The following is a 14,866-nucleotide window of genomic DNA, read 5'->3' on the forward strand; positions in this document are numbered from 1 at the left end:
GATCCTGGCTGTGAAATACAAGCAGCGAATACAGCGCCTTACTGTGCTTTTAGGCCATTGTCTTCATTCTGCAAATGAAGAAAATAGCAGGAACACAGACCATCCAGAATCTCTCTCTGCACGGTTTGGAAACTGTGGCTTAAATGGTCTCTCGTGCACTAACACTGTTTAGCTCCTTTAAAAAAAATTATCTGACAGTTTTACAAATGCATGCAGCAGTTTGCCGTAATAGGGCTTTTGTAACGTTGTCTATTGCCTGTCTATTCCAGTGTGGATGACTCTAGAACCGTTGTCTAGGTGATGGACGGATGACAGTAAGGAAAAGGCATTGATTAGCCCACGTAAGCACAGACAGCCGATCTTGGACTCCGCGTCTGTTAAACGCAGCTCCAAAATACAGTAGCATTAATACGGGCCCTGTGCAAAGCACATCAATGTGTCATTATATAAATGACTCAACATTCAGAAGAAAAAGCACGACAGAGGTGTGAAGCTCATTTGACAGTATCTGGCCACCGTGTTCGCTACGCGGATGCGAGAGCCACAGCACAGCGCCACCATGCTGTGGATGTCTGACCTGCATGAAGGCAGCAGCCTACGCTGAGTCATGTGGTACGTGACATCAGAGGCAGATTACCTAACTGAATTAGGTCACCATTCCTGGAGCAAATTGTATAAAAAAAATGTAAAAAATGACTGATTATTTTTGGCAAGTTCGTCAGGTGTAAGAGGTTCTTCCCACTTTCTAGGGCAGGGTCCCCAACTATTTTTCGCGAAGGACTGAATTCAACCAGAACCTCAAAGCCAAGGAACACGGTACATGAAAAAATTTGCCCCAGTTGTCAAATCTGCCGTTTCTTTCATATGCAATGAACCGTGTGTTCACTGCAGTCGGTTCAGTTGTAATTTAGTCTGCATCCAAACACCGTCCACCAACTGCTGACAACTGCTCTGGTCCATCTAGAGTTCACTGCATCAATAGGTTCCTTAAAACTGCAACTTGCAATCTTAGAGCAAAAGCACTTCAACCAGGGCATGCCAATCAGCTTGAAGTCTTACATCGGTGTGATGTTCATGCAAACATTAACCCACTTTAATCCCTGCTTTGACCATGTCAAACCACAAAATACTTCAATATGGATCCCTCTAGTATACAGCAATGTTTTATAAGCTATGAAAATCCAAAGAGCTTAGAGCCATGACAAAATACAACTATAAGAAGAATAGTGTAAAATTCCTTGAGTTTATTGCTTGTGTATGATGACATGGTTATTATTTGAATGTGGCCAACAGCGCCCTCCTTGGGTCTCCAGCCAAACAGCACCCATTTAATTCCCAATAACTTCCCCCTGCAGCGTAGTGCCTTAACTACCCTGCAATGAAATACCCCTCAAACAGCACACAGAGGGCACCACACTATGTTCTGGATTTCACCGGAAAGGAGTGGTAAGCCTTGCAGACCAGGACTGCCTATCGCTGCTATACGAGCTGAGATACACACAAACCAAAAGAATCATGTATAGGGTGGTAATGGGGGAAAAATAACAAAATGAGAGGGGGAAAAATATCAAGAAGTGGACCAAAACCTATGGTTTCCCCATCAAACTCAGTGAACGATTATATTGAGATGAATGACAGGGCCTGCAGACAGAGGCAATGTGAAGGAGAGAATAAGAGCGGTGACTGTGACCATCACTCCCTTCGCTGTTCCTGCTGACGTGCAGCTTTGCTCTCACCAGAAGGATGTGCCTTTTGCAGTACGCCGGGTTTGTCTGTGTAGGGACGTGCAATCTCTCCTGCGACTGAATAAATACTCTAAATAGAGCTGGTCGGTAGGGGGAGGAGGGGGTTGCTGTTACGAGGAGGTGGAGGATGCCTCAGCCTCTTTCACGTGCGTCTCCATAGTGCCGGACTCGGCGGGTGTGTCCCCGTCACTAGGGGGGCGAGGCGAGGTGGCGACAGCATCCCGGATCAGCGCGGCTGCCGGATCAGCCAGACCCGGAAGAGCAGGCGGTGGGAGCGACAGGTCCGAGACTAGGGGCAGCCGTGCGGCCAGCTGGGGGGGCAGCATGGTGGGCATAGGAAGCGGGGCCAAGCCCGACAGGCTCAGCGGCGGCAGGGGGGCGAGGGGGGGCAGGCCTGCAGGACGAGAGCATAGTAAGGAGCCAATGACGCATTGCTGCCTCAAAATGCTTCTATGTAGCACTGTTTCTCAATCCAATTCATGGGGAACCCAGAGACAGACCAGATTTTTGCTCCTGCCCAGCTCGCCTGTACCTAGTATTTGGCTTTCATGATTGGCTGGGAGCAGGGAGGGAGCAAAAACGTGGACCGTCTGGGTTCCTAAAGAGCGAGTTTAGAAACACTGCTTCAGAACAACAAAAGAATAATTCCTATCTGTTTGTATGTGACAGTAAGCTACCAATCCCCCCTAATTCCAGGGAATGAGTACGGTAAGTAGTGCAGATTTACAGGCAGGGAGTCTCACCTGCTGCGGACGGAGGCAGCGACCCGATCCCCGGTAACGAGGTGGTAGTCGGGTCCGGTAGCGTCAGGTTCATGTTGGGTAGGGTGGGAAGTGGGGGGAGGCCACCTGGAAGGGTCATCAAACCTGCGTGGGCATAGCGTTTTAGCAGGAAAAAAAGATAGATTAAACCCTAAGTCAGAGTCCAGGTGCGGGGAAATGGCGTAAAGAGCTGAAACTGACCCGGTAATGTGCTGGCTGGGCCGCCGGGCGAGATGCCCGCCATCGAAGGGCTGACTTGTGTGGGCAAGAGAGGCACAGTTGGGACACCTTGAAACAAAGACCCAAAGCGTTGAAGATATAAATTAAAATCATAAATTACAGCTGACAGGCAATGGTTTGGGGGGCTGACAGGCAGCATGAAGGTCGAATGCCATGCATCAGGGAGTGAAAAGGGGAGGAGTTACCTGTGTGTAGAACGCTGGGTATTGTGGGAGTGGCCGAGCTGATCGACAGGCCGGACAGCCCCTCTTCAAGCCCTGAGGGGGCCAGCGGGACAGCTGGAGGTGGGCTGACAGCTGAGAGCTGCACCTGGGCATGAATATGATTGATTAGGGAGGTTGTATTTCGGAGTACGGTAAGGTCGCCACCTGCTGGAGTACAGTCGCACCTACATGTCTGGGACGGAGGCGTCAGCAATGGCCGACAGTGAGAGAAAACATCAGCTCGGTGACTTTGGATGTCAGCATGAGGGCACGACGGAAAATGGGATCTGGCCGCACAAACGCAGCAGATGGCGTGTGACTGTTCCAGGAGCCATGGTGCCAGTGAATATAAATTGTGGGAGAACGTCGGTTAAATCGCTTGGGGAGTGACTCTGAGCCTCGGAGTTATTTTTTATCCAGGGTTACCGAATCTTGCTTAGTTGTCGGCGACCCTAACGTTCGCCAGCAACTTTGCCTTCAAATCTGCAGATCGGAAGCCAACCCCCCCCCCCCCCCCCCCCCCCATTTTCATCGTTCATCAGGGATACCCAGTGGAGACACCGACTTCCTGCAGGAAATTCCAAGCAGCTGGGATGCCTGTCTCACGCTCGTCTGCAGTGGCCTCACCTCAGTGAAGCCGTCCTTCACTGGGCTGACCGGCTGGCCGGGAACCTGCTCAGGAAAACTGATCTTCTTGCCCTCTTCAAACGGCCGGGTTGGTATCCGGTGGAGATATCCGTAGCCGATGCCACAGCCCAGACTGGAGAGAAATAGGAAATGAGATGGATCAATCCCATCATACGTCGGGCTTCCCTGGATGCTAGCCCCCGCCCCCGGATGGGATCCGCACCTGCCCTCTCCGCCCCACGCGCTGTTGGGCGTGATGACCACCTCTCGGCAGTTATCCGTGTCCGTGTTGTACACGTACAGCTTCAGACCTTTCCCTTCGTGCGTTTCGATTAGCGAGAAAAGGTCCTCCGACTACAGAAGACCAGCAGCAGTTAGGGAGATGATCAGAGCACAAACAGGAGGCAACACTAATGCAGTGTTTCTCAAACCAGTCCTGAGAGACCCCCCCCTCCCCAGATGGTTAACACACATTTGCCCTCTCCCTACCAAAAAAAACAAAAGAACTGGGGTCTCAGAGAACTGAGTTGAGAAACACTGTACCAGACTACAGCTACGCTTTCAAGAAGATGAACACATCTGTGTTATATAACGGGAGAAAGAGGGCACCTCATTCATGACCGTGTCCGCTCCAATGATGTAGTCCGTGTGCGGCCGCAGTCCAGCCAAGGCAGCCGGCGAATTGGCCTCCACTTCCTGTCGGTGACAGGAAACAGGGCTGACGTTGTGACAGGGGAGGCGTTTCAGACAGCAGAGGCCTTTGCCGCATAGCTACACACGCCACTGTCTTTCAGGGCCAATTATTACGGCACAGATTTCCTTGTTTGTTTTCGCTGGGAGCGGTAGATTCGCGGCGCTCATGAGCAGCAAGAGAAACAGATGGCAGGGGCCTGCTGGGAAATGCAGTTTGCAGGCTTGAGGAGGAAATACATACAAGATGCCTGTTGTAACGAATAGTAATGAATACAGCCCAAAGCACACGTACGTCAAATAAGACCCCTGTGGTTAAGAGTACACCGGATTCAAGCAGATTATTCACAAGAGAAACGGACCAGAATAGCGACACTTTATTCATCTGCATGAGGAAATTGGGTTTACATCTACCTATCCCATGAGACACAAAGACTAGTGTTGCATGGTACTGCAAAATTTGGTATCGATGCGATACCAAGTAAATACAGGGCCAGAATCACCGATACCGATATTTTTCTTTTTTTTCGAAAAGCAGCTTATGCATTTTCACGTATGGGAGAGCAGTGTGCCATGATTTACGATCTGAAAGCACTGCAGCCTACATGCATCTGCTCAGCACTGCTGAATCCCATGATGGCACGACAACAAAAGACAGCAGAGCAAGGGAGGAAGAGCAGAAAAGTGTGTGCAAGATAGGAAAGGGGCAGTTGCTCAGACATGTCTACATTTTGATGAAACGGGACCAATGTACTGAATGTATATAGAGGAGAGAAACTGAAACTAAAATATCAATCCCATCAATCCGATACCAGCATTGGTATCACTGCTATCGGTAGTTGGATCAACACACCCACCTCTAACAAACACATTTAAACCCGTCAAGGCAAGATGGGGGGTGGGTGGCCAGTCCAGCGTGGAGTGAGCCAGTGTCCAGCACCACTGGAGTTATTGGGGGTTAAGGACCTCGCTCAGGGGCCAAAAGGCAGCATATCTCTGCCAGCCATGGGATTTGAACCAGCAACCTTCTGATCACAAGCACTAACCCACAAAGTCACTAACCCAAACAGCACCCTACAAAATGAATGTAAGTCATATTAACCAGAAATCTGCCCCAACCTTGACCTTTTCCCACAAATATTGCCCTAATATTTTTGCTGACCAGGGTCAGCAAAAACCAGTCTGGTCAATGTACTAGTTCAGAAATATGTGCGCAAAACATCACCAGCATTCAGTAATGGCATGTGGTGCTGTGGAAGCTGCTTCCTGATTGGAGACGGGTATACCCACCAGCACATGCCACACGTTCTCATTGGCTCCCTCGAAACTGCAGAAGCGGATGCTGACTCCCAGCAGCCCCTGGCCGCCCCACATGTTGCTGGGCGTGACAGTGGTGTCCCTCAGCTCCAGAGTTTTGCTGCTGTACACCAGCATCTTCACAGGCTTCTCCACATTCACCTTCAGAAGGTCCTTCAGAGTGTCATTATCTTTGTTCTGCTCCAAACAACGGTGAATAATAATAATAAAAAAATACATTAGTGTCCCAGTATAAGTGAGAATTAGTCACAGAGACTAAAGCAACATGGTGAAGATGATGCCAGTATTATTGAAGGCAGACCTGACTTGCAAATTACAGCTCTCGGTCAACATGAAATCTGAAATATTCTCATAATTACTTCATGCTGTGACAAACACACTCAGAAACTATAATCTCACGAAGGTTACGGTGAACCGCATCCTCCCTGCCTTGATCAAAAATGCGGATTATCTGAAAAGGTCCTCCAATTAACTTGTAAGGGGTGAAATCACCAGAATGGGTATAACAATAGGATTTATGACCTACGCCCCCTACAGGACATCTGTGAAAAAATCTTGTGTGTGCAGAAAAACTGCACAGACCAAGCTGCTATAGAAAATGAATGGACGCATACATTAAGACATAGGAGCCCTTCCGATAATGAGAATCGCTCTCCAAGTTCCACAGTTCTGATTCTGTAGTGCTCTTTTGCAGCACTATGAACACTGACTGTCACGAATCTCCAGAATTAATACAGGTTTTGTTCCATCAAGGAAGGGGAAAAACGTACCAATCTATTATTATTTATAGAAACAATGAAGTCAAAGAATGGCTCCAACCCTGCGCGGTGACCTGGGGAATTCTCTTGTACCTGTAGAAAACGAGAGCAAGTTTCAGAAACGGTTAAATACCAGGGTGGGAAAATTACTGTTTTTAACAGGTTCTGGCCCTAAAACACTGCTTTAATGTCGTCTGGTCAATGTGATACACCTTACACAGTACTTAAATTGTTATAACGTAACAAACGAGCTTTTAATCTGAATAAACTCAGCAAACGAAGGGAATCACACAGCAAGGGTGGCAACAAAGATCAGAGCTACGTGAGACCCACACCCGTGTAACAAAACAGCCACCTTAACATTTCAGCACGAAACACGTCAGCAGACCAACACACGACGTGAGGAGGACACGGGATAATGCCAGGCACCTACTTATTGCCCCGGTGTGGGTCAAAAGAGCAGCAGTCCCGGGTCTCATATACACCAGTAATCACACACAGTATATTTAAATAAATCCAACTAATTCATCTCTCGGTTGCTGGCTGAAGTGCCAGGTGGCATGATGTCGATTATGGCCTACCTTTCTATTACACGGGTCACATTCTAAATAAAGAGCTGTCAGTTTACTGAAATGGTTTTAAACATATAACATTAATATACTGAGTCAGAATCGGTTCGCCAGCAAGTCAGCCCTCGGTGAGCACCGCTAAATATCAACTAGAAATTGAAAAAAATGAGTTCAAAACTGCACGTCATGCTAATTTTTAGTAAAAAAAAATAATAAAACCTTAATCGTGTTTGATATACACTGTAGTCGTGCAGTGAGTTAAATATATATGTGATTGCAGCGCTCCAGCATCATTACTAGGCCACAGCTCAATCCCCGTGTTCAGTTAGCGAGCCGCGCGGCGTCCAAGGGCTCGGAGGCCGCCTAAACGCAGATCGCTCCAAGGCTTCAGCCCGATAAATGACGACATGAGGAATAAAGTCGCCTACTCTGAGGACGTGGTAACCCTCCGACCCTCCTCCGGGAATCTCGACACTCTGCGATCCCCCCATTTCTCCCCTGGTTCTTCCTCGTTTGTGGCGAAGACGCGACTCTTCCCCAGCAGCACGGCCGAGCTCTGTCCGCCGCCGGTGTTCTTACGTGGCACTGGGATCCAGGAAGCAGGGATGCCGGAGCGCGCACTTCTCCAGCCTGGCTGTAGAGGACGCCACGGCACATGGAGGGAGGCGATTAGTATTGCTAGTGTAGGTGTAATGCTCCTCCACGTTATGTTGCATGGGGTTTATCCAAATATAACTAATTACCTTAGTAATTATAGGAATAGACAACTGGGCAAAAACGCGGAAAATGGGACTTGAACGTTGCTGATTAATTATCTATGCTATTATACAGCTCCGTTTTTTAACAAGCCGAGACCAAGTTGCAGTTAAGACTGTAATAAGTATTTTCAAGACAGAGATCTTCTTTAGATATATTAAAGAAACGTTAAAAATTATTGTTGCTCGACACTGTAGATGATATCTACAAAAGCAAGGAACTGCAATTCTTTGTAGGGTCTGCGGTGGTCCGATTTCTTTCAGCGCCCCCAAGATATGCTCCGCTGCCTTGTGTCGTGTGCTTTGTGTTTCTGGCTGCAGTTGCCAGGGTTGCGGGGTAGACAGGCACATGCAGAGAACAGGGATGCTAATTCGTCTAACTGTGTGTATTCAGACTGCAGGAAGAACCTTGCGCAACTTAGGAAGAACATGCAAGTCCATGCATACTGGGGCTGGATTGGACCACAAGACCCTGTAGGCAACAGTAACATTAGACTTTTATAATTTTTTTAATATCCGATGGAACTAGAAAATATGCACCATATACTTGACACTTGTACAAATGAAAGGTGTCCTGGCAGATTTTCAGAAATTACCTACAGTCTTAGAAGTCATCGGCACAGATCCAGCCCACAGAAGTAAACAATAATGATAATAATGATAATGATAATAATTAAGACAAATACCACAGCTACTCAGACTGCAGATGTTTTCTTTCAAACCACATTTACTGTTTTTGGAAACGTCACTACAATATACAGAGTGAGGAAAATACAAGCCAACAGATCATCCATCCATCCATCCATTCAGCCATCCATCCACCTTCCAACTGCTTAATCAGTACAGAGTTTATGGGGGTGGTTCCTAACATAAATTATAGGCAGCATGGGGCACAGTGCCAGGGGCACTCTAGTAGGGATGTCAGTATGTGTCAATCAGTGTTTTATAAACATTTTTATTTAGGTACAAGAATTACATTTCTAATGGGTTTGAATATCACAACAATAGCTGTTCCTGGAATCTACCAGTGACTGACAGTGTCCATCTCTATTATCTTGCATTCTCTATTGTGTAAATCTAACACTATCCTTTCTAGGACATTTGAAGAATATTTAATAGAAATTTTTGGGTGAAATAAATAAGCAACAACTATAAGATAATGAAGGAAAAAATGTAAACAAACATGGAGGAATATACTGTGGGGTGGCATGGTGGTGCAGTGGTTAGCACTGTTGCCTCACACCTCTGGGACCCGGGTTCGAGTCTCCGCCTGGGTCACATGTGTGCAGAGTTTGCATGTTCTCCCCATGTCGTCGTGGGGTTTCCTCTGGGTACTCCGGTTTCCCCCCACAGTCCAAAAACATGCTGAGGCTAATTGGAGTTTCTAAATTGCCCGTAGGTGTGCATGTGTGAGTGAATGGTGTGTGAGTGTGCCCTGCGAACATCCTGGGTTGTTCCCTGCCTTGTGCCCATTGCCTCCGGGATAGGCTCCGGACCCCCCGCGACCCAATAGGATAAGCGGTTTGGAAAATGGATGGATGGATAGATGAAATAGGAAATGAAAAGATGAGAGCAGTCCTGGATCTGTGAAAATTGTCTAGGTTCATTTCATTGTCTCAGCCCGTCTGGGGCCCCCCACAAAGGCAAGGCGTTGTTAGCTTCTACAGCCCAGCGTACGTCACAGAGTTTCTGCAGAAGGTTCCGTCTTTGCTTAGAGATAACAAACCTGGAGGCACCAAAAGAAAAACAGCTATTCGGTTCATGTCGGCAGTCGCAAACTGTGGAGAAGAAGAGCGTGATAAAACTAAGGTGCAAATCATGTAAAAGACCATTTGCAACGACATATTGGTAAGAACATATGATTAAGAATACATCATTTCTCACATCTTTAATTAGCATTTCCTATCTAAAGAAGCAGACACACACAGATGAGTTTCTCCCTTTGAGACAGGTACATTTTCAACAGAGTATAAAACATCCATATTTCCATTTTCAATACCTCTTATCCAGAACATCGTATATATAAATTGCGATTCAGCTGTTTCTCTAGCTAGCTCTATTAGTATCTGTGCCCTGGTCCAAAGGTGTACATTCAAATTATCTTCTAATCGTGTATCCTAGTCAGGGTTGTGGGGGATAACATTTATTTATTGTTTGTTATAGTCTTTATTGTAATTTTGTTACAGATTGAAGAATAGTTGACTGGAGTATTTTAGCAGAACAATGCAAGGTATAACAAAACACTTCAATATATCCAACTTTTGTATTGTATTGTATTGTACTGTATTGTATTGTAGAGACAAACCGGATTCCAAGACACTTTCATACTCTGCTTTTTGTGAACAGCTTTTGTGCATTATAAAAAGACCAATTTTGAGGCCGGAATGAAATTTCTGCTATAATGGCTTTGGCTTCCCCTTATTCGGTGCCTCTTCCAGTCTCCGCCATCCCTGAATCTAAACATAAACGATCATTATCCTTTGATCCGTTTCAATGCGGCGTGGAAAATAGCCGTGATCTCCGGCCGATGCTTTCAGGAAAAAGCGCTGGAAATTGCGCGGCGGGCTTATGGATTTTTAGGGATCCATTTTGCCTTTTTTTTTTTCGCTTTCCTTTTTCAGAGAATCTGGAATGGCCGGCCATTGTCGTGGCTGGTCACATGACGGCCATCGATGGTCTTTGTCGTTTTTTCCCTGCATGCGACGTAAAACGCCTTATTAAAATGCCGTGCCGTTGCCTATCAACATCTTCCCTGTAATTTTAGAAGGGGGATTCTGAGTCTCTGCCGCACTTCGAGGTTTCTTGACGAGTGTCTTTTCCCAGCAGCACATAGCAGGATTTTTATATAATAATATGTGATTGACAGACTTGCCTAATGGTAGGCAAGGTAGGCACCCTGGATGTATACCTTTTTTGTTAGGGTGTAGATTTGGGTATGGATGGCAGGTACATGTCCCTCCAGTATGGTGTATTGAGTGACTGTTTATGGGGGCAGGGGGCCGAAACCAAACGTACTCCCTTGCTTCACATAGGTTAACATTTCGTATTTGTAGTGAATTTGCACCTACTGTTTTCTGTATTTGTAACATTTATAAATAATCATGGGTTAGATCTCCAAGGCTAAGAATGCTAGCTGCAACGATTTACCCCCAAACCCACTGGAGGGCGAGCCGCCCACCATGACAGCAGTGGCCAGAGGGGACATGACAGGATCAAATGTGCGGATGCAGCCCCTGTCACCTGCATTCTAGGCTATTCCGTCTCACAGCCCTCAGCTGTGGGCCCCATTTGAATTCGTGAGCTAATGCAGATCTCCTAAATTGATTTTGACGCGATTAATAGCGACCATGATTGTGGACAGGAAATCAGTTTAATTCAGTAGCAGACGTGTTTTGAAGAGACACTTCTTTGTGACAGTTCATTAACCCCGGGGGTTGGGCGGGGGGGCAGTGTTTAAGCAGGCCATGGAAGACTGAGCTTCTCTGTCTGGGAAGCTGGTCAAAAGGAGGTGGGGGGGTGGGGAGATGGGGGGGTAGAGGAAAGGCGGAGGCGAGGCAAACAGGGGTAATAATAAAATACTGATCGAGTAGCAGACTGAAAGGGAAGCTATTGCTTTAGTCACATAACTGTTGCTGTTAATTACAGCTTGAAATGAAAGGGAGATGGTCTGTATGAGATCTATGAGCTTCCATCCTTCATTTGCTTAAGATCAGGTACATGATGCTAGTCTCTCGGCTCCCGGGTCGACCTGTGACTGTTTGCCTCACATGTTATCATTCTTGGCACAGATATTTGGTGCCTTGCAGCTTGGGACCGTAGTATGGACGTGTACATTTTACATATTTAGCAGTTGCTTTTGTCCAAAGCAACGTGCAAGTGAGACAAATAGCAAATTGCAAACATACATGCTGTTAATGAGTCAGCCAGGCGTATGAGCAGCTAGGCTGACCTTCCAGCATTAGCATTAGCATGCTGGACACACGCTTTACATGACTAAACTGCTTTTGCCTATTTGTAAATACCTCTCTTTAGCCTTCGCCTGCAGCTCAGCGCTACTCTCAGACCCGATCAGCTGCCATCTTTAATTACCCCGAGGGTGATCGGTTTGGGGTCGCCCCCGGGGCTGCATCGCTACAACCCCATAATGGCTCCTTATTCAGTCCCTCAGCGAGTCCTTGCCGTAGAATAATTACTCTTGGTACTTGCTGATTCCTTCAAGGTAATAGAAATCAGGAGCTAATTGCATGCTTTCCAGTTTAACAAGATACCAGTTTGGGATTTACCCATTGCTCCTGGGGAGACTTAAGCCAGTCAATGCAATTAATCTCTGCTACATATTTCTTTATTTGCATGTAAAAATAGTTCTTGAAGACAGGGCACAGCCCTATTTGTGTGTAGAAAGAGGTAGCTTTAGTTAGCACATGACTGTAAGCATTGCGGAGGTAGCTTTAGTTAGCACATGGCTGTAAGCATTGCAGAGGTAACTTTAGTTAGCGCGTGGCTGTAAGCATTGCGGAGGTAGCTTTAGTTAGCGCATGGCTGTAAGCATTGCAGAGGTAGCTTTAGTTAGCACTTGGCTGTAAGCATTGCAGAGGTAGCTTTAGTTAGCACTTGGCTGTAAACATTGCGGAGGTAGCTTTAGTTAGCACTTGGCTGTAAACATTGCGGAGGTAGCTTTAGTTAGCACTTGGCTGTAAACATTGCGGAGGTAGCTTTAGTTAGCGCGTGGCTGTAAGCATTGCGGAGGTAGCTTTAGTTAGCACTTGGCTGTAAGCATTGCGGAGGTAGCTTTAGTTAGCACATGGCTGTAAGCATTGCGGAGGTAGCTTTAGTTAGCACTTGGCTGTAAGCATTGCGGAGGTAGCTTTAGTTAGCACTTGGCTGTAAGCATTGCAGAGGTAGCTTTAGTTAGCACTTGGCTGTAAACATTGCAGAGGTAGCTTTAGTTAGCACTTGGCTGTAAACATTGCAGAGGTAGCTTTAGTTAGCACTTGGCTGTAAACATTGCAGAGGTAGCTTTAGTTAGCGCGTGGCTGTAAGCATTGCAGAGGTAGCTTTAGTTAGCACTTGGCTGTAAGCATTGCAGAGGTAGCTTTAGTTAGCACTTGGCTGTAAGCATTGCAGAGGTAGCTTTAGTTAGCACATGGCTGTAAACATTGCAGAGGTACCTTTAGTTAGCACTTGGCTGTAAACATTGCAGAGGTAGCTTTAGTTAGCACTTGGCTGTAAGCATTGCAGAGGTAGCTTTACTTAGCACGTGGCTGTAAACATTGCAGAGGTAGCTTTAGTTAGCGCGTAGCTGTAAGCATTGCAGAGGTAGCTTTAGTTAGCACTTGGCTGTAAGCATTGCAGAGGTAGCTTTAGTTAGCACTTTGCTGTAAGCATTGCAGAGGTAGCTTTAGTTAGCACATGGCTGTAAACATTGCAGAGGTACCTTTAGTTAGCACTTGGCTGTAAACATTGCAGAGGTAGCTTTAGTTAGCACTTGGCTGTAAGCATTGCAGAGGTAGCTTTACTTAGCACATGGCTGTAAACATTGCAGAGGTAGCTTTAGTTAGCACAGGGCTGTAAGCATTGCAGAGGTAGCTTTACTTAGCACATGGCTGTAAACATTGCAGAGGTACCTTTAGTTAGCACTTGGCTGTAAACATTGCAGAGGTAGCTTTAGTTAGCACTTGGCTGTAAGCATTGCAGTTTAACTGAATGAGTATGAATTGTAACAATGTAATAAAATTAGGATTAATTAATAAGGTAATTTCATTGATGTCACTAATTTCCAGGAGGATCCCTTTTTATACTTAAACTTGTGCATGTTCCGTAACGGTCTAGCTGCGTTTATATACTGTATATTTAGGAGAATTTTTGTATAGAAAACAATGCGCATTTTTGTATGGGAAACAATGCCATGTTATTTAAAAGATTTAATGACATCTTGAATAAATCTTTCTTCATCCTATTGCATTTTACAGCCATGATATGACCACAAAAGCCTTTATGGGCTTTTTAATTATGCTTACTTTTTATGTCTCTGAGCCTTAATTACAACTGCAAAATTACGTTGGGATTCATCTTTTTCCTTGAATTCCTGTCAATAAAACCCATTAATATGAATGGCATGTAACTGCAGCCCAGGTCAGTGGCTTTTTATGAAAACCATAATTTGCTACAAGTCCAGCTTAGTTGGGATCAATAGCCAGTCGCCTTTAGCGTAAACCAGCGGTACACGCTGCATATTGAATTAAAGGCACCAAAGATGAAGAGTGTGGCGTGTAGAACGCGGCGGATGCACGGCTTGGGGATCACCCCTGCGGCGATCTCCCTCCTCAGAGAGCTGTAAATCTGCTCCGTCATCTGGGCTCCAGTCTCTTGCACTTTGTGGCTCAGTGGTTTAGGACACTGTACCTGTCCACTGGCGCCAGATGAAAACTGATTGGCCCTTGGTGGGCCCCCTCCCCTGTCACTCACCAATTCTGAATACATGATTGGCTAATGATAAGGTTTGCCCCATCTGTATGCATTGTGACCCCTCTTATGCCCCTCCACCATAAAAATGATTAAATCACCCCGGCCTGTTCAAATCCTATGGTTGTCAAAACGATTTTGTCATCGGGCCCTTGGGCCCTTCAGCAAGACTCCCAGTTGCTGCAGGGACTGTCTGACCCTGTTTCTTCTTAAAAAAAAAACAGTACGTCGATTTGGATAAAATATAAATTGTGTATTTTATGTATTTCATACTGTGCGGGGGGCTGGGTGGTTCTGAGATGATGGGTGCTGCACTATAATAGCCACATGAATGGGATGGTATGTGGCCTGAAAACCCTCTAAACCCCCCCATATGTTTAGCAATATAGCAACTTTCCATTTTATGATAATGTTACAGCCATTATGTGACCAGGGGGCTGTGGGAAGCAGGCTTTGTGCCAAATGTAACGTCAAAATAAACTCTGTGTTTAACAGCCCTTCCAGGAAAGACTCTTCAGGCTGCGTCTGAGCTCAACGGGCAAAAACAACTACAGGGTCTAGTCTGGCAGTATTAAAGTTTTATGGCACGCTACAATTCAGTTACTTGCATTTTTAAATCCCCGAAACGCTACAATAGCAATAAAAACATACCATTTCATTACATTATCTGTAGATGAAATGTATAAAGAGGTATTATGTGCAGCAGTAAAATACCAACAATAGGTTTTGCATTTTCTTA

General features: G+C 46.0%; 1 protein-coding gene across 1 annotated transcript; it reads right to left on the bottom strand.

Annotated features, from left to right (window-relative positions):
- Window positions 1–1,224: 1,224 nt before the first annotated feature.
- Window positions 1,225–7,557, bottom strand: gorasp2 (golgi reassembly stacking protein 2). Its single transcript, XM_048979833.1, has 10 exons — window positions 7,339–7,557; window positions 6,354–6,434; window positions 5,557–5,760; window positions 4,186–4,272; window positions 3,800–3,930; window positions 3,577–3,709; window positions 2,932–3,055; window positions 2,708–2,794; window positions 2,489–2,611; window positions 1,225–2,139 (listed from the first exon to the last, which is right to left on the bottom strand). The coding sequence occupies exons 1-10, from the start codon at window positions 7,399–7,401 to the stop codon at window positions 1,856–1,858; spliced, it is 1,317 nt and encodes a 438-aa protein (XP_048835790.1). The 5' UTR covers window positions 7,402–7,557; the 3' UTR covers window positions 1,225–1,855.
- Between the last annotated feature and the right edge of the window lie 7,309 nt (window positions 7,558–14,866).

This window comes from Brienomyrus brachyistius, chromosome 16, assembly GCF_023856365.1.
Source record: "Brienomyrus brachyistius isolate T26 chromosome 16, BBRACH_0.4, whole genome shotgun sequence".
NCBI lineage: Eukaryota > Metazoa > Chordata > Actinopteri > Osteoglossiformes > Mormyridae > Brienomyrus > Brienomyrus brachyistius.